The sequence below is a fragment of the Helicoverpa zea genome, chromosome 9, assembly GCF_022581195.2.
Source record: "Helicoverpa zea isolate HzStark_Cry1AcR chromosome 9, ilHelZeax1.1, whole genome shotgun sequence".
Lineage (NCBI taxonomy): Eukaryota > Metazoa > Arthropoda > Insecta > Lepidoptera > Noctuidae > Helicoverpa > Helicoverpa zea.
The window spans coordinates 3,020,647-3,046,663 of record NC_061460.1 but is presented as its reverse complement, the minus strand read 5'-3'; the positions used below and the strand labels follow the sequence as shown (position 1 = coordinate 3,046,663).

General features: G+C 37.9%; 3 protein-coding genes across 3 annotated transcripts in view; 1 reads left to right on the top strand and 2 right to left on the bottom strand.

Moving 5' to 3' along the window:
- The window catches only part of LOC124633209, a 29,196-nt gene extending 13,669 nt beyond the window's left edge, over positions 1–15,527 (bottom strand). The window contains 5 exon segments of the mRNA XM_047168366.1: positions 1,496–1,599; positions 4,807–4,906; positions 6,114–6,243; positions 6,578–6,774; positions 15,356–15,527. Of these exon segments, the coding sequence (XP_047024322.1) occupies positions 1,496–1,599; positions 4,807–4,906; positions 6,114–6,243; positions 6,578–6,774; positions 15,356–15,406 (582 nt within the window). The 5' untranslated portion in view covers positions 15,407–15,527.
- Positions 1–20,031, top strand: part of LOC124633207 (adenylosuccinate lyase) — a 37,976-nt gene extending 17,945 nt beyond the window's left edge. The window contains exons 2-3 of the mRNA XM_047168363.1: positions 18,078–18,373; positions 18,920–20,031. Of these exons, the coding sequence (XP_047024319.1) occupies positions 18,078–18,373; positions 18,920–19,934 (1,311 nt within the window). The 3' untranslated portion in view covers positions 19,935–20,031. The remainder of the gene's footprint in view (positions 1–18,077; positions 18,374–18,919) is intronic.
- Positions 20,003–26,017, bottom strand: part of LOC124633206 — a 34,568-nt gene continuing 28,553 nt past the window's right edge. Inside the window, exon 9 of the mRNA XM_047168361.1 lies at positions 20,003–25,928. Coding sequence (XP_047024317.1) covers positions 20,359–25,928 — 5,570 coding nt within the window. The 3' untranslated portion in view covers positions 20,003–20,358. The remainder of the gene's footprint in view (positions 25,929–26,017) is intronic.

Here is a 26,017-nt window from a genome sequence, read left to right as displayed (position 1 = left end):
TCTATTGCTATGTTACGTAATTAGGTATTGAGGTTTAGTTAGTATGATGATTTGAAAATGAGAGAAGATCACGTTCTATAACCTGGAAGGTAACTAACCAGACTATAACAGATGGCCGTTTTCCCGCGGTTTCACTCGTGTCCCTTGGAAAGTAGTACCCATACCGGGATAAATTATAACTTATGTAACTCGGGCAGAGTGTACCTATCCAGATGTGAAAGATTTTTCCTAATCGGTTCAGTAGTTTCGGAGCCTTTAGGGTGAAAACAAAAGAAAAGTTTTCCTCTAGTTCTATTACACTGCTAGTATAGATTATATTTTGGTGCCTGTACAACTTTAAGTAAAACACGAGCAGACAACCTCTTTTCGAATCACCTGATTAATCAAAGACAACACACATGTATTCCACATTCATATTCATGTGATCGTTTCTAATAATAGCTTTAATAACTCACGTTTGTCTGCGTGTTACTCTAGTGATGTCTTTAAGCTTAATACGATGTCAAATCTTTGAAAACTATTATTATTATTCGTTCAGTAAGGCTAATTATTATTAATCTTACTCTACTCATTATATCAATGAAGGTTCAGATACTTCTATACTGTTAAGATTTAAACGATCAATTTCATATTTTGATCAACATCCTATTTAATGTACCTACTAATAAATCTTAAATTTATAAAATGTGCCAAAAGCATTGATACATCTTAATATCTGAAATAGCCCCTGGATACAATAAATAATACGTTATCATTCAATCTATTTTACCATCGATAAGTTAAAACGCCATGACGCCATCACTTCGAGCCCACATTTCGTGTGCACCATAACAATGCACCGTACACCGAGTGCGTTGACGTGGCTAATGCGTGACACTCCTTATTTTACTATATGTACATGTTGGTATATGTATTATGTAGGTACAGCATATGACTGTATGTAACTCTGGCTGTAGATATAATTTATATAGCCCCGTTGTGTAATCTAAGTTCTGAGGACATGCTGTAATGAAAGCTAAAATTGGGTAGTATTTTTATGACCGCGAATTTGCTGTGTGGCTCTGTATCTACACCTAATTATTTTTACCTAACTTTACTGCTATTTCGTAGCACACATTTTATGCCTTTTTATTTGCATTTAATTAATTATTATACATTGCTATTTGAATGCTGAGTTTACCTGTAACTGAATGTGCACTACAGCTGTTTATCTGTTTTGATTGTTTTATGTCTATCTTAGTGTATACAATTGTTGGTAAACCAATAAATAAATAAAATTAATATCTCTATGAAGATATATTCGTACTTAAAGCGGTATGCTTTAAGTACGAATATATCTTCTGAAACTACGAAATACTGGATCGAATCGTTAAAACAAAACTTAGATCAAAACTATTTCTCCGCTATAAGAGTAACTAAAGGACAACAAATAACCTATCCTATACAAAGTATCTAAAACACCCTTATGAAAGTTTTTAAAGTTTTCTTTACTTACGGTTTCCGTTAGTGGAGCAATTTTGGCGGTTTCCACGTCGACGTCGCACAAAAACTCCTTGCTGTCGGGCGCAATGGTTACCCAGTTCTCGAATAGATGATCCACTTTTGTTTCTTTATCAATAACTATTATTTTCAAATAATAATGATGACAAAAAAGAAAAAGTTAAAACTTTACAATTTAACGCAAAAACCAAAACAATGGCGCGTAATTTGGACAGCGTTCGAAATTTAAAATTTTATTTTTTCTTTTCTTGCGTGTCAATTTTTTTTCTGTAGTAACGGAACTCTTTGGTGTTAGCTGTCGTGAAGTTCGTGATGCAAGGAGTATGAGACTAATCCTAGCTTCATCAGTGAGTCAGTTCTCAAGACGGATCGCACTTAACCTTAGACCTTCGCCCTGGCGTCTAATTTGACTCCCACATTGACCCCCGTACTGTTATCCCAACGTAGCTGGTTTAGTTCCTGTCGTTTCTTGATAAATCTATGTTTTAGGTACCTACATATAATTCATAAAATTGTTTTACTTAATTTTAAGTAAGTCATTACTTTTAATAGCAAATCCTATTCCCATATACTTACTCAGTGAGCATTCTTAGGATACTTATTGAGTTTTAAATCGACATATTATACCTACATATTAAAACTGATTAATTTTGAAGGTACCTTAATGATGTGAGTAAAACCATGATAACAAGCTGTTTATTGGTGAGTCAGAATTTCAGTGTGACTGTATATTACATTAATTAACACGATCGCCGAGACAACTTGTGCATAAAATTGTCCAGAGAACTTTCACACGGCTGGAAATGGGATATGTTCTCCGGGTCCATAAAATAATTTCCGTAGGAAACATATCGTGGGACACAATAAATAATTATACATCTGTTTCAAAATAATCCAATAAGGATTGTTTTTGTGAAAGTACGGCTTATTTCAATTAAACATATCAATTTTCCTAATACGTAATAGAACAAGGATAAAATGGTCGTGACGAGGCATAGACAATACGTGCGTACGTGATACTGCGAGTTCCCCGACGTATGGGAACGTCACTAACTTTGTGTATCCTTATTACCTATGGAAACAATACTATTGTTCCAGTAAAAATAATTATTCACTTAAAAAACATTGCAATATCTTTTAGAAAATTACAAAGAAGATGGATCAAAATTGCCCCACGTCCTATAACAATGTGACGTATCTAAAAAAAAAGATAAAAATGTTTTTAAAAAATATGGCATACTCTCTAATTTATTTTTTTTACACCTTCATACGAAAAAAATGCTTTAAAAATTGTTCAGGCGCTGTTATGAAAACATCGTTCATAGGACTATTTATGGACTATTTTATTATTATTATTATATTTGTATGTCTCTTCCAGACCTCGGGACTATAGAGTCCCGGATTTTTGGGAGGCGAACGTGGGGCCGAAGCCAACACGCTGAAGCCCTTTTGAGACAACTTTAATGAAATGGTGACACAAAACCGACGATTATCCCTGTATACACTATAGAAATGTACCCAAGGACAATCCCCGGTTCTGTGCTAAACTATTGCTAACTATGGATGAAAACTACTTAGGCTATTGTGATGGGATGCTAATGGACTAGTAATGGGGAAACTACGGGAACTATGGCACCTGCTGATGACAATGTATTAAATACATGTTAAAATGGCAGGTGGAGACTCGCCAACTCACTTACTGGGCCCCCGGGAATCAGTCACTGAAAAGCAACAAGAGGGCAACAGGTACATGAGCGGCTGAAGGGTGAGGATACCTCGGCGGACTTTAAACGCAGATCACGCGCTCCCTGTGGGTCCAGCATCACCGGCCCACTCGCCACTTACCACGAGGCACCTACCCTCCGAGCAGGACTAACCTTGCTCTAGCGACTCCACTCTGACCGGCCGATGAAGGCAAGCCAAGAGGCGGGAGACCTATCCCCCGTCATGCTTCACTCCGGCAAGCCGGAGGTGGGGGACAGTATACTCTCCCTGGAGCACTCGGATATATAGCCCCGCGGGGTCGCTACTCCCCGTCATCCGCCTCAGATGCCCTGCGGGGCTTATTATTATTATTTTTTTTTTTTGATAGGGTATACCTCACAGGTCGTCCCATAATCATCAGGTCAGGATCTGATGATGGAAACCCTGAGAAATTCAGGGCAACTATTGAAAGTTGTAGGCATGCGCAGGATAAAAACTTGACTATAAGGTGTGTCTTATAACACTATGCAACAGTAAAGATTTGGAGCTGACCTGATGATGGAGACGAAAGAAGGCCGAGATAACTCGACAACCGAATATGTAAACTACCTCATTCATGTCACATTGTTATAGGACGTGGGGCAATTTTGTATGGATTGTGATCTGTGTTCTTTGGCCTACCGACGTGAAAACATTTTATATCTATCTCACTTATTTCTTTGTACTGGCTTTTTTACTTTTTTATAACAACTATGGAGGCATAGTATTTATCATGGATAGGATGGATAGTCCAGTAACCCTTGGTACGTTAGTCATATTGTATTTCACTCGGAAAATAACAAACTGTTGGGACTTTGTATCATGACTTGACATACAATGACAATTGTGTGTCTTTGACTGACACTTTACGCCATAAAAAATTACATACACTTCCACAAAAGGAGAAGATTTAAAGCACTTTTCGATCTTTTGATCTACTATTTCAATACGAATCCTCGTAATCTTTGTAGATTTTTTTTGAAGAATGTCATTCACAGGGAAGTTTCTCTTCTCACATTCGATATAGGTAAAACTCATATTTAATTAGGTTTACCTACACGCAGTTAGCGTGTAAAAAATAGCGAGTAAATTAAAACACCAATGTATTACACTTTAATTTATTTCAAAATAATATTTACGTTACAAAATTATAACTGACATATAAAACATGTTCTACAATACTAACTTAGGAAGAAGGTGGGAAATAGACAATGTTTTGCGCGAGAGCATTATGAACACCATAAACAATTTTTTTTTTTTTCAAATTTTTGTAACAAAACTTATGCTTTGATAGTTATTTAACTGAATTGTATTATCGTTTCGGTTTCCTTAAGTTAAGAATAAAGTAATATTGATAAAAGTGACGGTTGTTCAAAATATATGTTAAAGTTTATTATTTTTAATCATAAATCGTTTTATGTTCAATCCTCAGATCTCATTCGAAACAGGAATGAAACAAAAAACTATTTTTATTCGTAAATTACCGGTCTTTCGTGTAAAACACTTAGGTCAACTTAGCTGTACTTAGAATTAAATAAAATTAAGTTTATTAACATTAAGCACTAGGTTACATCTCCTTGGTGAAATGAATGACGGATAGCGCCGTGTCTAGCAAGTACACTGCTCCGTTGATCACGCAGAGGGCGCCCACTGCCAAACCAACCTGGAATATGGAAATAGAAGCATTTAGATATTGTTTTCAATGTCCATGCACTGTATTAAATACTAAGGAGTTTTAAAAGATAAAAGATATTTTATTCGTAAAACATGAGTATACAAGGTGTACCTTTAAGGTATAATAAATAAGAATCATCATGTTTTGCCGTTATTAAACAGCGTACAAATATGATTGTAATGATGCAATTATAATCGATTATAGTTCGGCCATTCAGAGAATGCGTTCCTGACACGTCGCGATTGAACTGACGACGTAACTACATTCATTGATTATTGATATAATAATGTTGTTTTAATGCTCCTCAATTGTTAAAACGGTAAACAACCAGCAAAAATATTTTTATCGTAACTGCAACGCCATTGCAAAGTTACGTCGTCAGTTCAATCGCGACGTGTCAGGAACGCATTCTCTGAATGGCCGAACTTATAAGAAAAAATGACATAATATTCGGTGTTTAGGAAGTCTGTCAAGCTATAGTAGCACCTCTCAATTAGATATTTTTTCAAATGTATTTTAAATAGTTTTAAATTCAAAGTTTTTATTTCTTTTGGTATTTTATTATAGATAACTGGGGCCAAACATAGAATGCTATTGTGCATTAGTGTTGTGTTTGATCGAACTACACATAGTTTAGTATTATCTCTCCGGCTGCGACTTACCACATCCGAGAGACGATTAAATAAATTTGAATTTGTTTTGACAAAAATTGCAGTTTCATAAATAAATAAAGATGGTAGGGTTACAATTTTATGTTTTATAAAATAAGACTTGCAGCTGTCTGTGATATCTAATCCAAACATTGCCCTGACACATCTTTTTTGGGATTTGAACAGCATTTCTTTATTCGTGGAGTTGCCCCAGAATAAGATGCCAAATCTTAACACAGACCCTACGATGCCATTTAAAGATGATGCTTTCAACACTAGTTACTTTTACTACTCAACTATTGACTTGCTCATTGATTTCGAATCTTTATCTTACCGAAATATCTCTGTGCTCTAAACTACCGATTTCTGTAGGACCTTTATCACACTGGATAGTCAAAACCTAGTCTTGGTTAGGAATGACACATTATGGAATGATTTTTCGTACTGTTAGAACAACTGGCATTCATTTTGGGTCTTCTATTTACGCCTTTTAACTTTTCGAGTTATTTTCACATAGAAATCTAAAAATTAGGTCCCTAACGTACCTGTTTCTCAGCGAACACGAACTGGTACTGGTGTTCTCCCTGGTAGCCGCCCCAGTAGTGCAGCGCGACAGCACCCACCGCGATCCACAGGAACACGCCCACGAAGTTCATCACTATCTCTGACAGCGCTCTGAAATTTTTATGTTAATAATTAGCATATCATTAGCAGCAGAAAGGTAATCATTATTCGTATTTTGTAGGCTAGAGATCCATTTATTTAAACAAATAGATGTAATATCAGTAAGTCCCTACTGTCTCATCAATGATTAGCTTTTAACTCCATATTCGAACCTGATTATCACGCTCGCTCCAGACAGACTTTCATCTTCAAGTTTTTTTCACCTATGCTCTAATGCGTAAAAACGTAACCTTTCAGATGGGAAGTTTATCAAGTGTTCTCTCAGAGTAACATCCCGTGGAATAAATATTCAAAAGATAAAAGCCAACTTATCTTAAAACTTTACCTTTTATGCTCAGTAGTGCCAAACAGGAACGTGACGATTTGTACGAGCGTGTATATGAGGTAGCCGACAATGACTCCAGAGGCTACAATCTCAGCGTCAGGGTTCTTCTCCTCATTGAGGTTCCAGGTGCCGCCCACTCCGAGGAACTCGCCATTGTAACCCGTTCGGTAGAGAACTAGGATCACTATGTTCAGTACCTGGGGAAATGAAGCTTGGTTAGTAAGTCTATTAGGATTTGAAAACATAATGATGGTAGTAACTTGGGGGGCATTTGATGTAAGTAGGTGAAATACCTGTCGACCTATTTAATTATTGTAATATCCTCGGTAAATATTAAATAATAAAATAAAAAGGGAGAAATAGGAAACGTAAGTAAAAAATAATAATCGCCGAAACCTCATGCTTAATATAATTTCTTTGCTGGCCAAATCAATACAATTATTGTTGTTGACTGAAAGTTAATTACAAATAATACTACCAAAACTTAACTAGAAATATAGCGTTGTCGAAAATGTATACATTATGCCTACTTAAGTATCTGGTACAACTAATACGTCATGTTCCTATGTATCAGTGGACAAAATAACTCACTAACAAGACCAGTCTATGATATGATTCGGAACAATTAAATACGCATTCCCAATTGTCGACTTCCTCAATATATTAACGAAACAATATTAGTCATAAGCAGGTATGATCTACTTCCTGTTGTTCAGTATATTATCTCGACTTCCGAGGATCTGGCTAATCAGTGGGTGCTACCGGTTGCTGCGTGCCGGAGGAACTTAGTCATACATAGATAATGAGGATCCTGTTGACGACTAGGTTTCATGATGAATTTATTTTAGATACCCGGATATAGAAATTGCATCTAATACCCTCAGTTGAATATGCGATTTGTATATCCGTGTTTTCTTAGTTTTGATTTTACATTTTTTGGGAACTAATAGTGAGTTTATTGGAATCCGTACGAGGCTCATTTAGAATATTCTTACTTATGTATTACGTATGCTTTGATCTGGATCTTGATCAATGAAAAGTTAAAGTTTAAAGTTCAACACTATTTTCTATATTTTATCAATTGAGAATTTGTAAGAAACTTAACTTTTTTACGCTACTTTTATTAGTAAAGGATAAGAGTAAATACCTATCCGATTATGCTAGCTAACAGTCGAGATTCCTAATAGCGAAAAACATTTATTTGCCCTTTTCCTTAATAAACACTCAGCTATTTACAATTATTATTATTTCCATAAAAAGTGAAAACTTGTGCAAATAATTCGCGGCAGGTAAATACCGCTATACATAGTTTGTGTGTCAGCAATCGATAAGATAGTGTGTATCAAGCGATTCTCGATAACTGCCGTACAGTCATTATTTCCGATTACGAGAAATATTCCGCCTTTGTGTCGATTCTGGCAATTTTATTGTTTCAGTTAAAATTTCTTCTTCGTAGCATTGTTGTCAATATAACGGTGCAATCTCGATAAATTTTGGTCTACGAGTCATTTTTTAATAGCATGATGTTGCTGAACGAATCATTTCATAAGAGTATTATTGTTTCTGTTGATTTAAGTAATCTCTTGAAGTATAGGCCATTCTGTGGGTCTAACACAAGTTTAAGTAAAAGTGCTGATCAGTTTTCTAAGGTACAATTGCGATGGGTTGGTGGTATTCTATATTCAGACAATAACAATTCGAAAGTTGAATCTAGTAGTTTGCCCTTTGCTTCTATGCAGAAGCTTTGCTTTGATGGCAAACATCTCAGATCAAAGATACAAAAATTACGAAATCATATTACGAGTTAACCTATTGTAACCCCACTTATATAATAACAAAACCAATGCATTCAAAGGAGAAAAAGTCGAAAGTGCCACAAAATTAAGGCTAATGTTTTGATGATGTCACCTCCAATTTTCGTCTACAACTGCAAACGAAAATAGACCTTATGAGCAGCCCTGTTATTCCATATTCATAAACTGTTGCATGCATTTAATAGTTCTGGGGTAAAAGCGTGCAGAAATCTGAGACTAGTTTTGAAGTCAAGGTTAAATTCTCTAATTGCTTTAGAGTTAATTGTTGACGTGAACTTTGCCATTAATTAAGCACGTGTAGGCTTGGTGGTGGGACTTTTTTGAGTGAAAGACTATGTGGGTCTGTAGTTTAACTGTATAAAAAGTTTCTAGTACTTTGACAGCATGGAAATTATAGGACTGAAATGCGGAACTCATGCCGGAAAATGAACCCTTCCTCCATTTTTAGTTTTTCTTCTAAGTTCTTCAGAGTTTCTGCTTAAAATCGATAAGCTCTTATTTACACACACACGGCAGTATCTTTATTTCATTCTTAGTTTAATACATCTTCGCATCCGGATTCAAACAATCCGTCCTCCTTTTATCTCAAACATCTTTCATAGTAAAAATATTGTTCGTAACAATATCGGAAACGCCACACAATGTATTGATAAAAACTTATTCTTGAGACGATTATTTATCTCAAACATTTATTGACATTGACGATCGAATGACGACATCACAAAAAAATATTGTCGTTTAAATAAAAAAGTTACTAAACAATGCAAGTATTTGAATAACGTATAAAGAAAAATATTTTACGGTTTATTAAATCGTCTACATATTTCAGATTTTCTTTTAAATACAATATTATAGCCTTTTTTCCTGATGCCATTACGTTGCGGTTTTCAAAAACCTCCAATTGTTGTGATAATACAGATGCTTACAATACCGGCTTTTATTAAGGTATGCAGTGTCAGAAGAAGAAGTCGTGGTGGCCTAGTGGGTAAAGGACCAACCTCTCAAGTATGAGGGCGCGGGTTCGATCCCAGGTCAGGCAAGTACCAATGCAACTTTTCTAAGTTTGTATGTACTTTCTAAGTATATCTTAGACACCATTGACTGTGTTTCGGATGGCACGTTAAACTGTAGGTCCCGGCTGTCATTGAACATCCTTGGCAGTCGTTACGGGTAGTCAGAAGCCAGTAAGTCTGACACCAGTCTAACCAAGGGGTATCGGGTTGCCCGGGTAACTGGGTTGAGGAGGTCAGATAGGCAGTCGCTTCTTGTAAAGCACTGGTACTCAGCTGAATCCGGATAGACTGGAAGCCGACCCCAACATGATTGGGAAAAAGGCTCGGAGGATGGATGGAGTGTCAGAAGTTACAATACATTTTTTTGGTGGGAGATCGCTGTGGCTACAGCGATCCCTTACTGACTGAAACCCACCATGTTCCTTCTGGAGCCCTTCATGTACCAGGGCTACGGATACTCTTACGTATTAATCTAGTGAAACGAGGTTTTAGTGCAAACAAGCAGTATACTGTATAAATCCTAAATAATATCTTGTGTAACTTATTAGTAATCCTAGTCAGTTAAAGATTGGCATGCGCTAGAATCCACTAGATAACCCTAGACCACACAGAATCTCGCTATCAGCCGACATTCTTATGTTAATCTTAATTAAATGTAATAATTTTAGTACGTTTTAGTATCTAAATCTGGTACCATGTGTTTTCGTTTTATAGACTCTTTACAGCTAACTCTTTAAAGCTCATTATTTATTTAAAATCCACCTCTTAAAAGCTTTTTTCTCATTTTCACCGACAACATTAACGTACGTTTTTTTTTAACAACTGTTTACTTCGACGATTGAACATGAAAATTCATGTTGTTGTTCCAGGTTGAAAATTAAGGTTGTTTTAAAACAACTAACCGTTTTATTCTTGATGAACATGAACCTTAACTTACTCTCAAATGTGTGTAAGTTAAAAATAAAACCGCGCGATAACCGAGTGAGTAACAAACAGTAGTATTCCTTTGACTCGTGACCCCCGCTTCAATAATACGTTGCTATCAATGGATTGCGTCTGAATTATTTCATCGTTACATTACTGACCCGTGATGTGATGCCACATCGAGATCGCCTGGTTACGTCATTAATATCTCATATTGTAGGAATAACACAAGATACCCTTCTTTTTGAAAATACAAATACTTGAATGTTCCTAGTCAACTTCCTGAAGTATAAGTTACTAGGCAAAAAACCCTTAAATATTTAGTTATAGTGTAGCAATAACCTGGATTAAGCAGGCAGTAGTACCTGGTAACAATAGCCACCCAGCTCAAAACATTGGCCCTGCCGTCTTTTCTTTATTATAAATCTGGTTACCTACTTAACTTCTTTCTAACAAACATTATTATTGGTGTGGGAAACCCAAGGGAAACCGCATCAATGTGTACATACACCTCGTGTTTTAGTAGCTACAGGAACTTTTGTTTTTCATGAGACGCGTATTTACAAACAAGTCCCCTACACGAACAAAAATCTTAGTACTACATCTTCTTCTACCACCAAGTATAATAAATCTGTCCTCCAAATGCACCTCTTCCAATTACTCATATCAGTTGCAAAAATGAAGTGTCCGAACATGTGTGAAGTGCATCTGCCCGACCAAGTCATTTGTTATGCAGTCAGGATGGTGACAATTAGTGTAAGTCCTTAGTCATGGGGTCGGGTCAACGGTTAAGGGGATATGACTTGACTTTGATAGAGGGGTGATGAGATGGGAAAGATTCTGTTTGAAGATTAAATATGTGCTTTATTGATTGCAAAATATATTGTTAATAATTGGAATGTTAGGTAAAAAGAGATTAATAGCTCAGGAAGATTCTAGGTATCTTTAAATGCACCCCACAGAAGGACTTTTGTAAACGTGAATAGTAAAGAAACCTTCAAAGCTTTTTAGAGGACCCACAAGCAAGTTAACGCGATAGTGATTAAGCGTTTTAAGAGTACCTACAAACAAAGTTCTGTTCAAAAGTCTACATCTTAATAAAATATCCATTTCCCATCATTACGATCAATGCTAACAATAATTTACCACACATTTCCTAAACGCATAGAGAAAAGCTATTCTAACCATCTTACTAAGTAAACATCCTGCGCGTTTGTCTGTCTGACAGCAGCTGAGTCTACCGACGACCAGTAATTAGCTATAACAAGTTTAATTACTGCTGACGGGAAGGTCTCAGTCTTCCTGTGCAAATCACGATCTTTATGATTGAGATGATTTTATGAGTAGGTATTTCGTGACGTTTTTATTAGCTTCAGCTGTTTTACAAAGCTTTTCATGGGGATCTTTTTGCAGTAAGGGAATTTGGTAGCATCATCAATGCAACTGCTATTTATTGGTTCGTTTTAACACCACAGTTTTTATGTTTCATTAACCACGTACCGCTTATGGTTCTAGAACCATGAACTTTCATCTTACCTTTCTAACACCACGTTTCAAATTGAAGTGGCTGATGACCAATTTTTCAATTCTCTGATTGCTTTAATCTGAAGAGTTAACTCCGGCTTTATCGTTACACTTACAAAATCTGGTTAGGTTATTAATCATTCATAACATAATAATAAATATTATTACGTTTCCCTTGAATTCACAAATATGTACGCAATGATACAAACAAACAAACAAATCCCTACAGTCTAAACTACCAGAGCAAATCGATCACGTACATATCAAAGTACATAATAAGCATATTCAAGGTAAATAGCGTACGATTCGATTGTCTATGCCGCTTGGGAGAGCCATTGTGCGTACGCGCAGATCGAGATGTCATGCATCTGTAATGCCAGCTAGAAACTGCGTATACTAACAATCTTGAGTAGACAAAAAATGTGGGTTTGTCTGTTTTTTTGTAACTCTTTCATGGTAGAATTGCTGAACTGGTTAAGATATGGAAAAGAATCAGAGTCAAAAGTTTGAGAAGATCTGACAAGAAACTCCACGGACACTCTTTAACCATCTCTAACTCATGATCATCTATCGAACCTTTTCCCAAATATTTTGGGGTCGGCTTGATCGGCTTCTAGTCTAACCGGATACAGCTGAGTATCAGTGTTTTACAAGAAGCAACTGCCCATCTGACCTCCTCAATCCAACCATCAAACAAACCTCAATCAAACCTTTAACCATCCTCAATCTTTAACCATCTATAACTATCAGGTCCTTATAACATGGGTGCTTAGAGTAGTTCCCGCTGAACGTAGGCAAAACTGCGGGTATATGCTTGTATCCATAGTACCTAGTAACTATAGTTAGTCTTGCAATTGTAGAGCATTATAGGAAATACTTTCGCAACTTGACTAGAAGAAAGCTTGTGGTAGACAATTTAGAAATGGCTTTCAAACCAGACACTGCAATCACTTGAAATTACAGAGTATAGCTATCAAATCAAACTGCATTTGTGTATTCAATGCATTAGTTTAAGTAAATGGGGACCTTGCCATACACTTATACGTATTTAGTTCGACATGGTTATTTATGAATGTGACTGACAGGTGAATTAGTACAAGCGCTATGACTAATATAAAATGATAAATTAAGTTACTACTCGTTTTAATGAGCTCACGGAAAGCTCTCAAATTAAGGCAGTGACATTACATTTATTTGTATTGTTTATCTAATTCTTGGGTAGCTAGCTACTGAAACTAATTTCACAGACTACTACTTACACATACTCGGAAAACGAGTATTTATTATTATTGTATTTATTGTGTATCTATTATTTTATCAATACAAGAGACACTTCTGACATCTCCAATGTTGTCTTCCTTTCAACTTGTTTCAGAATTCAATACTTACCAGTGCCTAACTTATTTTATGGCAAATATGTATGAATCATCAAAAACAATTGAATCCCTATACATCCAGGTTTGCATTCAACCCATGAGCTACATTAGTCATAGTATTACTCACTACGTACCTCTAGCAATGTAGTGAGTAACGCATTATCTGATAAATTTGTTTGTTCTACTGTTTTGCAACGTGCTCTGCGGTTGTGAAGGACCACAAGATGAGTAGAACATAAATGATGAATTGTTTACGACAAGTTACGAGTTAGAAAATGGTCCATGTGTTTAATGAGAGTATAGCTGTAGACAGAATCTTTGCTGGTGATAAACATTCAAAGCAAACGTAAAACTAAAGTATTAATAAAGTCTTCAAGATTTCCTCATATCTAATTAGAATATGGCAGAGATCTGGTTCATTTATTAGGAGGTGTGATAATAGAGCTAAACATTTGTACAAATACTCCATAGATATCCTGTGTTGATGATATCATTATTATCAAAACTTAAATGAAGATGCAAAGAGAAACTAAAGTTGAAAAACAACTAAAAATAGATTTGAAAGGTACAATAAAAACTGCAGAAATAGCTTCTTCCAATAAATTAAAACATTCTCCATTCATGAACGTTAAAAGAAATGCAGTAATTAAAGAAGTATGTGAAGTTACGCTGTATCGCGTAGGTGTGGTTATCACGTTATCAGCTTGATAGGGAATGAGGCCGCTAGGGCCGATTAACCTTAACGTTGATGCACACATGTGCCAAATAAACTTAGTTTGACGTTTTTAACACCATGCTTTATGAGTCAGATAAGTTTCGGATTCTTGCTAACCAAATCAAGGATATAGCTTTTGATTTACACTTCAACATCTATCATTTCTATGTCATCATCAAGCATTGCTATGGAGCCATTTTCAAAGAAAGAGTCAATTTTCTACGACATTACTTGACTTCCCAACATTCCTTTAGCTTAACACAGTCCCTATGGTACTTTTAGTTTAGCTTATTGTATCTACTTCTGGGATTTGCTTCTATTTTCATGTCACAATTCTGATCTAATATTGGATTTTATTCAATCAACGATATCAAAAAGAGCTTGTATATTTTTATCACTTAACATGACATCATTTTCAGACAATAAATATCCAGCTAGAATTGTATTTGAATTTACTTATTTTTGCTCCAGTTCAAGTCATTTCAATGATTCAGCTATATTCTTTGTTCCTGGAATATTGAACCTTTTTGCAATAATTGATAGTTTATTGTCATGTTGTAACTTTGGTGAATCAGCTTCGTCCTCTTGATATTTTATTATTTACTTATCTAATGAAACCACACAAAGGTTAAAACTATAGTTATAAGGTTATAAAAATGAAGGTTTAAATAAATAAACCTTATTATCGTCAACAACGGGGATTCTAGCTATGAATTATGTTAGTATTTTTGTATTGTCTTACTTGACTTTAATAAAGGACACAAACATTTCTCTTGACGAGTAATATTTCGACATTTAATATTTTCATTTAGGTACATTTGTTCATAGGGTACCTATTGACAATATTGCACAAATATCATCAATTAGGTACCTTCATGGTGAAATGCAAATAACATTTTTGGGGATTTTCCTGTTTTGTGTTTTCGCTACCTATTTTTGCGTTGGATTTGTTATGCTACCTTATTCGTGTTCATACCGATGATGAATGATTTTTTAAAGTCTTTCCAAGGGTTATGGTTGCCCAGGTAACAGTGGGTTAAGGAGATCAAAGTAGTTTGGGAAAATTAGGCTGCAAGAGGAATGATATAATTTCTCTTGCGTCTCATTATTGGAGGATCTTCAAGTATTAATACTTTCGCTACAATATGATTTTCTGTCCTTTTCCTTATCGGACAGGTGGACATAATATTACTCTTTAGATAATCTTATCCTCATTTCGGTATTTCGCGTTAAATACATATAATCATTGTAAGACGCAAGCACAAGGATTCCAAGTTCTTCATTTATTTTGGTCTACTAGCAATAGTTGATAGAAGAAACAGTTTTGCTTTCTGGTCAACATCCAAGCCGCACCCTGGTATTTCTTTCAATGGTGAAACGTAGTCTTTAAAAGATCTTTGTGTTGTACTTACAACTTTGAATGTCTTCACGACTATCGTCGCTATGGTTTGCACGGACACCATTTTCACTCACACTTTGATATCACTACTAACAAATGAATCCTCTTTTGTCTTTTGGTCCGTTTTCGCTAAACCGACGCCCGTCACTGTGTGACTGTACCTATCACTTTGTATGGTTTTATCAGCACACGAGTTCTAATCTTATCTCTTCTAGCGAATTAGTAGGGCAGGTTGCATTGTACCTTTGCGCACCTGCTTTACGAAATTTGACCTTATCTTTATAGGTTTAGGTTGTATGTTTGTTTTCTGTATTGTTTTTACGTGTTGATCTAGTCGTTATCGCCATATTTAGGCTACTATTCTATTTTGTTTTTGGTGCTCGTTCGAACTTGAATTGATTTGAAGTCTTTTAAGACAAATTGCGACTCGATTCTTTAAAAAAACATATTAAACTTGTTCTCATTTTAGTTCGTTATTTTATTGTCGCGACAAAGACGTTACGTTGTCACTTGAACAAACTACCATAAAGAAATGAAATTAAACTAATTTGTAAACTAACTGTTATCGATTTTATAATTTGCGCGGGAAAACAGGCAACTGATGGACGCCATGTTTTTTCATTAGCTCTCGCTAATGTGATGGTGCTCATAAAATATGCATGTTCATTTACTTGATTGCATCTGTCCTCAATAAGTGACTAATATTTACTGTCTGTATCTAGACATACTACCCTGTTATAACTTAGCACCCTGCTTAAAGTTATTTTCTATCTTCACAACAAAACATCTTGAATGTATATGAGACTACCCGTTTTCCCGCAGTTTCACCCGCGTCAAGTGGTAACTACTTTACGCAGCAGGATATAATATAACCTATTATACTCGATAAGAGTGTAGCTTTCCAACAGTCAAAGAATGTTTCAATTCGGTTCTGCAGTTTCGGAGCCATTTATCATATTATTACCTATAGAAAACAATTAGTAACAGAATAAAATAAGGCTTACACTGCTAACGGCTAGCTCCCAATATTAATTTCAATTATTTAGCTAACTAGAGGTAATAGCGTGCGCAATACTAATTACTTGCGATCAATTAATTGCGCCAGCATAACCATAATGAACAATCCACCGTGTCTCATCGAAGGTTAGAAATCTATTAGTCGATGTCCTAAATAACGAACTCTCGTTTTCTAACAAAAACTTGACCAATTCGAAGACAAAGGAAAAGGGCTGTTGCTTAAGCGAAGTGAGAACTATGGGTAGATTTCATAATCCTTCCAGTTCTTAAACGTGACACATTAAATTTAAACTAATGTTACCAAATGTGGGTAATATTTAGAAAAGATATGGAAATCTACTGTTGCAGTTCTGGTCAACTTTCTGTTTCTACGTTATTTTCTCACCAACACTCCTGCCTCAAATTTTTATTATATTTTTTCGGGTTTCGTACTTGAAAGTTAAATCTCTGAAATTATTCCAGGTTTCGGCCCTGTCCTTTTCAATGTCATAGGAAACAAGCATTTATCGTATCAACCGTCTCTTCTTTATATCTTCTGATATCTTTCAGACTAAAAACCTGGCAGTCAGTAAATTTTATTTCACGCCAGAAGCTGTGGGCGACATCTATCGGAGGCAACTGACAATAAATCTATATTGCGTTAACATAATTCCTTTGTAGTTCGTATCGATGTAATAAATCAATGGATAAGGTTATTTTAAAGCCTTATAAAATAAGAGAAAATATCGTATCTAGAAAAAAAGTTATTGAAAACAAGTTCAACCGTTTTCGCTGCAGAATGATCTCGTTTTACAAATTGTTTGCATAATTGTGTGCACTAATGTAATAACAAGCTACATATTATGTTTTTTTCGTTGCAATATTTATACACTTTGCTGTATGTTTTATTATTTTCTGTAATGTTTTTGCCGATAAAAGGCGTGTATTACATTACTATAAAGACAACCGTTCTAGGCAGTCGGATACTTAACAACTAGAGAAGATTTCAGAACTACTGAATCATTTTTTATGACAGAAATAAAGTATAAATGATGAGGTACTAACAAGGACGAATCACAAATGCAAGTTAATAGTCTTAAAAACAAGTGCTCAAGAAAACCACAAAGTCTTGTGGCTTCATGAATGGCATACTTAAAGTCTTAAAATAAACTTTTAATTTGTATTGATCTATAAAATGCTGTGATGCTACAAATGACTAACTGTACCACACAGATGGATCATGGTTTCATAACCAGAATTAAATGTTAGATCATTTTTATAGGCGCCATTAGTTTCTTAGAAGAGTAACTCGTATTTTGCTTTTAAAGCGACTCGATACACCGTGAAAGTGAACAGGAAAAATCTTTTGAAAAACACATTACAAACGTAGACAGATGTTTTGAGAAATGATCTAATTCATTGTTGTAGAACTTTCTTTTCGTTAAGAAAACTACCTAACTTGATGGATGCCATACCTAGGTATATGCATGTCCTGCAATTTTTGATAAAGTACTTTTTCGCAAAGTTATTCTGTAACTACATATTCGAAGAAGAAAAAGTGACCTACACATTTTAAAAATCCGTTTTCATTTAGGTACAACTTAGGGGTAAAAGTTTGTATAACCTACCTCAATACCTCAATATCTTTCCTACTAAAACAGTATTCGTGCTTTTGTATAAAGCTCCATCTGACTTTAAATTGGGCAATGTTAACAGTTACTTTTCTCTTGTCATTCCAGGAGCTGGGTCTTGACATCACCGACGATCAGATTGCCGAGCTAGAAGCAGCTATCCACGACATCGACTTCGAAGCTGCAGCAGCTCACGAGAAGAAAGTCCGCCATGACGTCATGGCTCATGTCCATACCTTAGCCGAGAGGTGTCCTAAAGCTGCTCCTATTATACACCTGGGAGCTACCTCGTGTTATGTGGGAGACAATACTGATCTTATCGTGTTGAGACATGGACTGGATTTGTTGCTGCCAAGGTTGGGCGCCATTATCAGCCAGCTTGCGAAGTTCGCTGATGAATATAAGTGAGTACTTACTAAGTTTTGTACTATAAGTTAATTTGCATAGAAGAATAGTTAAGAATATAAAAAGAATGTTATGTAATGATTATAGGTAGAATATTAGTATAGCAGTACATTACGCAAAAACACTAAAGAGATATACATAAAGATCATAAAATTCTAACATACTCCGTAGGTACTACTACGCTACAGGAGACAAAACAAATAGCCTATATTAAGACTTCAATCAAACGTCGCAGCCATTACAACAGATATGTTTAGCATACAATAACTTAGAACAATAAACAATAATCATTAAACTCATATGTACTACGAAATACTCGATATACGCTGACAAATCCATATGTTTGCTTACATTATTAATTAAAAGCAACTTCCTGATTTATTGCGTATTGCCAAATTGTATTTGCGTTCTATTTATAATTGGTTGTTGTATAATCTTCGTTCATCATTGTTACATATTTACGAAGCATATTACGCGTGATTACACGTTACAATATTATACGCATCGAATTACGTGTATTTGAACTGTCTAACTGACTGTTTTAGATCACTCCCAATGCTCGGTTTCACCCATCTGCAACCGGCGCAGCTGACAACTGTCGGAAAGAGGGCGTCCCTCTGGCTGAGCGACTTGCTCATGGACGAGCGAGCCCTCTCCCGGGCTAGAGACGATCTCCGTTTCCGCGGAGTCAAGGGCACCACAGGTACTCAAGCCTCCTTCCTCCAACTTTTTAAAGGAGACAATGAAAAAGTCCGAGCTCTCGACCAGAGAGTTGCTGAACTTGCAGGATTTAACAAACGCTACATTGTCACTGGACAAACATACTCCAGAAAGGTTGACTTGGAAGTCATTGCTGCTTTATCTGGATTGGGAGCTACCATCCACAAGATGTGCTCTGACATACGTCTATTGGCCTCACGTAAAGAGCTGGAAGAGCCATTCGAAGCTTCCCAAATCGGTTCGAGTGCTATGCCCTACAAGAGGAACCCGATGAGGTCTGAACGCTGCTGCGCCCTCGCTCGCCACCTCATTACATTACACGCGAATGCAGCTAACACCCACGCCGTTCAATGGTTAGAGCGTACCCTGGACGATTCTGCAAACAGACGCATCACGCTCGCTGAAGGCTTCCTAACAGCTGATGCGGCTTTGTTGACCCTGCTTAACATTTGCCAAGGACTGGTTGTCTACCCTAAAGTTATTGAGCGTCATATCGCACAGGAGCTGCCTTTCATGGCAACTGAAAACATTATCATGGCTATGGTTCAGGCTGGCGGTGATCGCCAAGTTTGTCACGAGAAAATTAGAGTTCTCTCTCACGAAGCAGGCGCTCAAGTGAAACAACACGGCAAAGATAATGACTTGATCGAGCGCGTGAAGAAAGACAGCTACTTTGCTCCTATTATATCGCAATTGGACAAAATCTTGGATGCATCTACGTTCATTGGCAGGGCTCCTGAACAAGTTACGGAGTTCATTGAAGAGGAGGTCAACCCCATTATTGCCAAGTACAAACATGCTTTGGCTGAAGTTGGAAAGCCTGTTGCTTTGATGATTTAAACTGTTGCATTTATTTTATTATTATTAATTTGACGTGTATTAAACATACTATTAAATGGAAACAAATGTTCATTGAATAAAATCATATATTTACAAATTACAGCGTATTATTTCTATATTAATTTATAAAAATACAAAAAATATGACTTCACTATTTTACAATAACATGAACTAGAAATTGGTAACTCTAATTCCAATAATGAAACACATGGCTTAGCATAAGCGAGTTGTAAGCTGAGAAAGTGATTATTATGTAATAAATAACTATGAAATAACATTAACAAAACCGAACAAATAAATAAGCAACTTAAACAAAAGAGAGACAAATCGTCCAATTGTATCGAGATAGAGTTAGACAATATTCGTGATCACAATTTATCACAATTTCGATGGCACGACGAGATTGGCAACTATGTTAAGGTACTTAAAGAACGTTGGTGAGGAGTGTGTCGCCCTGGCAGGCGGGGCCTTGGCTGGGCCAGTTGCACGCGCCTATGCTGGGGTCGAAGCTTAGCTGCACGGGGCAGTTGAACACGTGCAGCGTGAACCTCTGCTTAGTGCAGTCCCATCTGCACGCGTAGAACTTGTTGCACTGCTTCGGATGACGGAACAGACCAGCCCTCTGGCAGTCGACCGATCCTTGCAGAGTCTCGTCCCTGCTTCTCCATCCACCAGGACCATAACGGTCGAACGCCTGAGATTCAATAGCCGATCCAGATTCAGATCCCTCATTGATAGTAACAGTTGGTGTTACTTCTTGGTTCAACAACACAGTTTTGTAATTAGGCGCTGCAGTGACGGCCTTCACGCGAGGATGGACCCTCAGGTACCTTTCTGTAGTAGATGACACTTCGGGTGTGCTTGAGACGTAACTCTCAGAATATACTGCCTTGGGTTTAGGTGTAACGTCAACATTGTACCTTTCCTGATCCTGATAATCGTGATAGAATGACTCGTCGGGAACAATGATAGGATTAGATGTAGAGGAAACAATTGGCGCTGCAGTTGCTACTGAATGCACATCTGAACCATCAATATTAGTATACCTCTGACCGTAATTACCGTTACTGATGTCTCCGCGGTTAGAGTCATCGTAATCATTGTTGTCAATATGTTGTTGTGTAGGTCTCTTTCCCTTAAGAACAAGAACTGGTGACTGACAGCTGCAGACAGCTCCAAGTTTGCGAACAAGGAAAGGATTGAAGTCATTGATCTTAGTAACTACTGCTACTTTCGGTTTCGTTCTTCGTACAGGCAAGACTTCGAATAAACCTTGCTCCTCAGGAGCGTGGGTGGACGTAACCGGTTTTGGCGTTTTGACTAGTATAGCGTCAGAGTCCACAGCACCGAAACCAATTTGCTGCGATTTTGCCGTTTGAATAACTATATTCTGTTTTCTTTGAACTGGGGCCGAAGTGGACACTGAGATTTCTTGGTATGGATTGTACTTGCCGTCAACCCTAGAGTCTTGACCATTGTATCTGTAACTCTCGTAATTTACCTCTGATTTCAAATCATCTGAGGGTGGCAAATATTCTGGAGCCTGGTACTCTGTCGTAGTGCTGTATTTATAAGCAGGACGAGCTGTTGATTTAACTCTTTGTCTGTATGTAGATGACACAACGGGTGCTGCCGTGGTGTAAGTAACTGGTGATACTAATCCTGCATCAGGTCCTACTGTTCCAAATCCAAGTAAATGAGACTTGGCAGTTTCAACCACGATGTTATGTTTCCTTTCTATTGGAGCCGGATCTGGATACCCCACAAACTGTTGATAAGGATTGTACTGAATATTGGAATCAGCATTCGCCTCGTTGAATCCGAAGCTCTCGAAATTAACCAATTTAGAATCACCTGCAGGAGGTAAGTATTCCGATGCCTTATAAGATTCCGTTTTCTCCACAATAGGTCTGGCGGTAGTGGATGAAACGTATTCATATTTAGGTTCTGCTGGTGGCAGGTACTCCCGTGTAGTCGACACAGTAGAGTAAGTTCTAGGTCTGTATGTGGACGTTACAACAGGTGCGCTGGTAGTCGAAACTACAGGTGGCAAATATTCCTCACCCTTTGAAACAACCTGAATCTCTGGTGATTGATATTCAACTTGCTGATATTGCGGAGTAGCTGTAGAACTGGGGAACGAGAAGTGAATTGATTCTACTTTCTGCGCCTGTTGCTCAGATTTTTGAATGGCGTCGTATTGATGCGAATAGTCATAGTTATCTTCATAGTAGACAGCGGACTTTTCCTCGGACGGGTTTGAAGCAGTTGAAACTGAGTATGATTCATAATTCGTCTGGGGAGCGACGTATTTTTGGGTTTGATGTACTACAGAGCTCTGGTGAACGACAGGGGCTGATGCAGTTGAACCAACAGAGTAAGATTTGTAACCCGTCTTAGATGTATCGTAGTTCTCGTACTCCTTACCTTGGCTACTTACTGAGCCTGAACTTGATTGGAACTCTACTTTAGGAGCCACATATTCCTGAGCTTGGTGAACAACAGAACTTTGATGGATCACAGGTGTTGAAGCTGTCGATACAACAGAGTATGATTTGTAGTCATTCTTAGGTGGAATGTACTCAGGAGCCTGATATGTGTCTACTTTCGGAGATTGGTAATCTGCATAGTGGCTTTCGTAAACAAGAGTAGAAGGTGTGGTTGATACAAACACAACATCTTTACCAGATTTGTAATTATTATTCACATTCGATTGATGGTATACTTGGTGTGATACGGCACTCGCATCGGAGTAGCCTTTAGATTCAACATTCCTTTGTATTTCAGGCTGACTGTACGAATAGCCTTCTTGGCTTATATGCACCTGCTGTTGCTGATATTGCACAGGTTGGCTCACGATGTGCTTGACTTCATGTTGCTGAACGAGAGGCTTGTAAGTCTGCGTGTACACCGCAGCAGTCGGCTGGACGTAAGTCACTGGACTTGCCTTCACTGTATATTTAAGAATAGGATTTTCGTACGTCGTAACGGCTTGTTGGTACGACAAATCTACTTCAGGAGCAGAAGTGGATGACACTGGAACATATTTCTGTGATTCCACTTTGTGAATGGTCTGATGGCTGTATGTCTGTGGCCTGTAAGTCGAAGCCACTATGGGCGAAGGAGTAGAGTACTGGAATATAGTCTTAGGAGCTTCCTCAAATTCGACAGCGGGTTTGTTGTACTCATAACCGTCAGTTTCTTTAGTGTACGTATTAACTTGACTAGCATCTACGTTGTGTAGCGTCTGTTGGCTATATACTTGCGGTTGGTATGTGGAAACTACTGCCGGTCGGGCTGTTGTGTAGTGAACTTGCTCGTGAACAGCTACAGCTGGCTTGGAGTATTCGTATCCAGATTCAACATTGTATGCCTTGTTATTTTCAACCTTGTGTATAGTCTGATGGCTGAACGCTTGAGATTTGTAAGTAGGCTCCACGTAAGTTACAGGGGTAGCCTTTTGTGTATATTTAAGTATAGGATTTTCATAGACTGTAACTGGAGTCGATTGGTAGCTGACCTCATATTTAGGTGTAGAAGAAACTGGTACGGTTTTCTGGGTCTCGAAGTGGATAGTCTGATGACTGTAGGTTTGAGGTCGGTAAGTCGATGATACAATTGGTGCAGGAGTTGAGTAAACATTATGTCCGTCTTCAAACTTAACGGAAGGTTGCTCGTATGTGTAACCTGATGAAGAATCTCCTGAATAGGTATTGACACGGTTGGCTTCAACTTTGTGTAGTGTTTGATGGCTGATCACTTGCGGTTGGTAAGTAGAGACCACTGGCTGAACGGCGAGATCTGGCTGCGCCGTTGTATACTGAACTACTTTGGGTTCCTCGAAGGAAACTCCGGATTTTGAATAATCGTAACCAGTAGCAACCGACGCTGATTCGACTGATGGAGTATAAACTTTGCTCGATTCTACTTTATGTATGGTGTGATGACTGAATGAATGAGGGGTGTATGTAGCAGCGGTGGGTTGAGAATATGTAGCAACTGAAGGCCCAGTAGTATAAGCTACGACCTTCTTGAAAGGTTCTTCATACACAGGCGTAGGTGTGGAATATCCAAAACCGACGGACTCGACTTGGTGAACAGTTTGGTGGTTATGGCTTATGCTTTCAGGTTGATATGTGGATACAGAAACAGCGGGCGCTGTGGTGGTGTATGAAACACCTTCTTCAAACTTGATACTGGGTTTCGAATAATCGTATCCAAATTCAACTTGAGCGGCACCATCGTAATTCCCAGAATAGTCTTTGCTTTCGTACTGATAGCTCGGACCTTGATTAATATGTTGTACTTGATTAGTGACTTGCTTCACAGCTATAGCTGTTGGCTGAACGTAAGTCACAGCAGGCTGAGAAACGCCGAATATTTGCTTGACAGTTGTCTTAGGTGCCTCTGGAACGAATGTGGTCTTGTATGTCACGGTTGGTATTGAGGAAGTGACTGCGAATGGAGTTGCAGTGGTTGGAATTCCGGAGGAAGTTGGAGTGGTCACATAACTGTATCCGTCAAGGTTGTTACCGTCAGTCCCAACATGGTTTATGGCTACAGCTGGTTGAGAGACGTACGAAACATGGGCTGGGTGTAAAGTTTGGGAGGAGTGGCTGAATGACTTTGTTCCCTGATAATTGCCTTGGTACTGGCTGTAGCCTTCAGAGCCTGATCCATGATAAGAGCCTTCATCTTGGCTATAGACTTGACTATCTTTTCCATGGTAGCTACCCTGATCCTGGTTGTAACCTTGAGAACTGGATTCTTGATAATTGGCTTGGTTGTTATAATCAGCGTCGATTAACGTAGTCTTTCCAACTAGACCAACATTAATAGCTCCTGCGGTTAAAATGTGTGATGCACCAGTGTGAGCTTTGGAGTCGCTGATGTAGTTGCCAGCATTCGCTTCACTGTACCCGTGGTACTGTTGGAAACTGGACTGACTGGTTGCTTTACCCTCACCGATATGACCGTCGGCCCTGTAAACTCCAGCTTCATATTTCCCGGAGTCATCATGTTTGTAAGCACCAGAGGAATCAGCAGTATAACCAGTAGTGTAGCCAGAAGAATACGCTCCTTTGTAACCAGTGCTTCCAGTCTCAATACCGGAGTCATCATGTTTGTAAGCACCAGAGGAATCAGCAGTATAACCAGTAGTGTAGCCAGAAGAATAAGCTCCTTTGTAACCAGTGCTTCCAGTCCCAATATATGCTCCCGAGTTGTCCTGGACATATTGTCCACTTTGGTCATCAAGATATTTGCCTTCATAGCCAGTTTGGGGTGAGTCATAATAGTCACCAGACTGTTTGTAAGCAGCTCCGTCATGTACGTATGGCTCGATTGGTGAGTCCACATGTTTGTAAGGCTCTGCGTAATCTCCTGTGGGGTCATGTACGTAGGCTCCAGAATTGTCATCTTCGTAACTAGAACTTTGGTACTGAACTGTATGTTGACCCTGACCTGCCTTGTATGAGCCTGAATATCCGTTTTGTCCTACAGTGTAATCTGCGGCCTGGAAGGTACCACGGCCTCCGGCTTGAGATACATAACCAGAATTATGTCCAGTCTGTGATGAGTAGGTTTTAGTTGTATGTCCAATATTTGCACTCTGAGCACCATGGCGGAGAGCTTCTTCTTTAGTAGGCAGTCTGTAATCATCTAAGATAATAGATCCGCTTGAGTACTTCGCTGGTTGGACTAAACCGTGACCGCTGAGAGAGCTTGGATCTCCAAGCTGGTATGCAAAGTCGTTCTCGATTTCGGCAGAACCATGACCACTACTGATTTGATTGACACCAACACCGATTTCGTGTGAGTGTGCAGCATGTGCCAGTTCCTGTGAAGCGATGAAGTTAGAGTCCAAAGCATCGTCTTTGGTGAGGAAGCCTCCTTGAATTCCAACTAGGTTGTTGAGCGAAGCACCGGAGACCAGGCTTTGATGGGCGGCGACGTTGATAGCATCGGCAGTTTGGCCTTGATAACCTGCGGCACCTGAAAAACATTATTAGGATCATTATTTTTTTCCACTTTGCATTGCTTAGAATTTTCTTCGTCATTATCATTCATCATCATTCACTTAT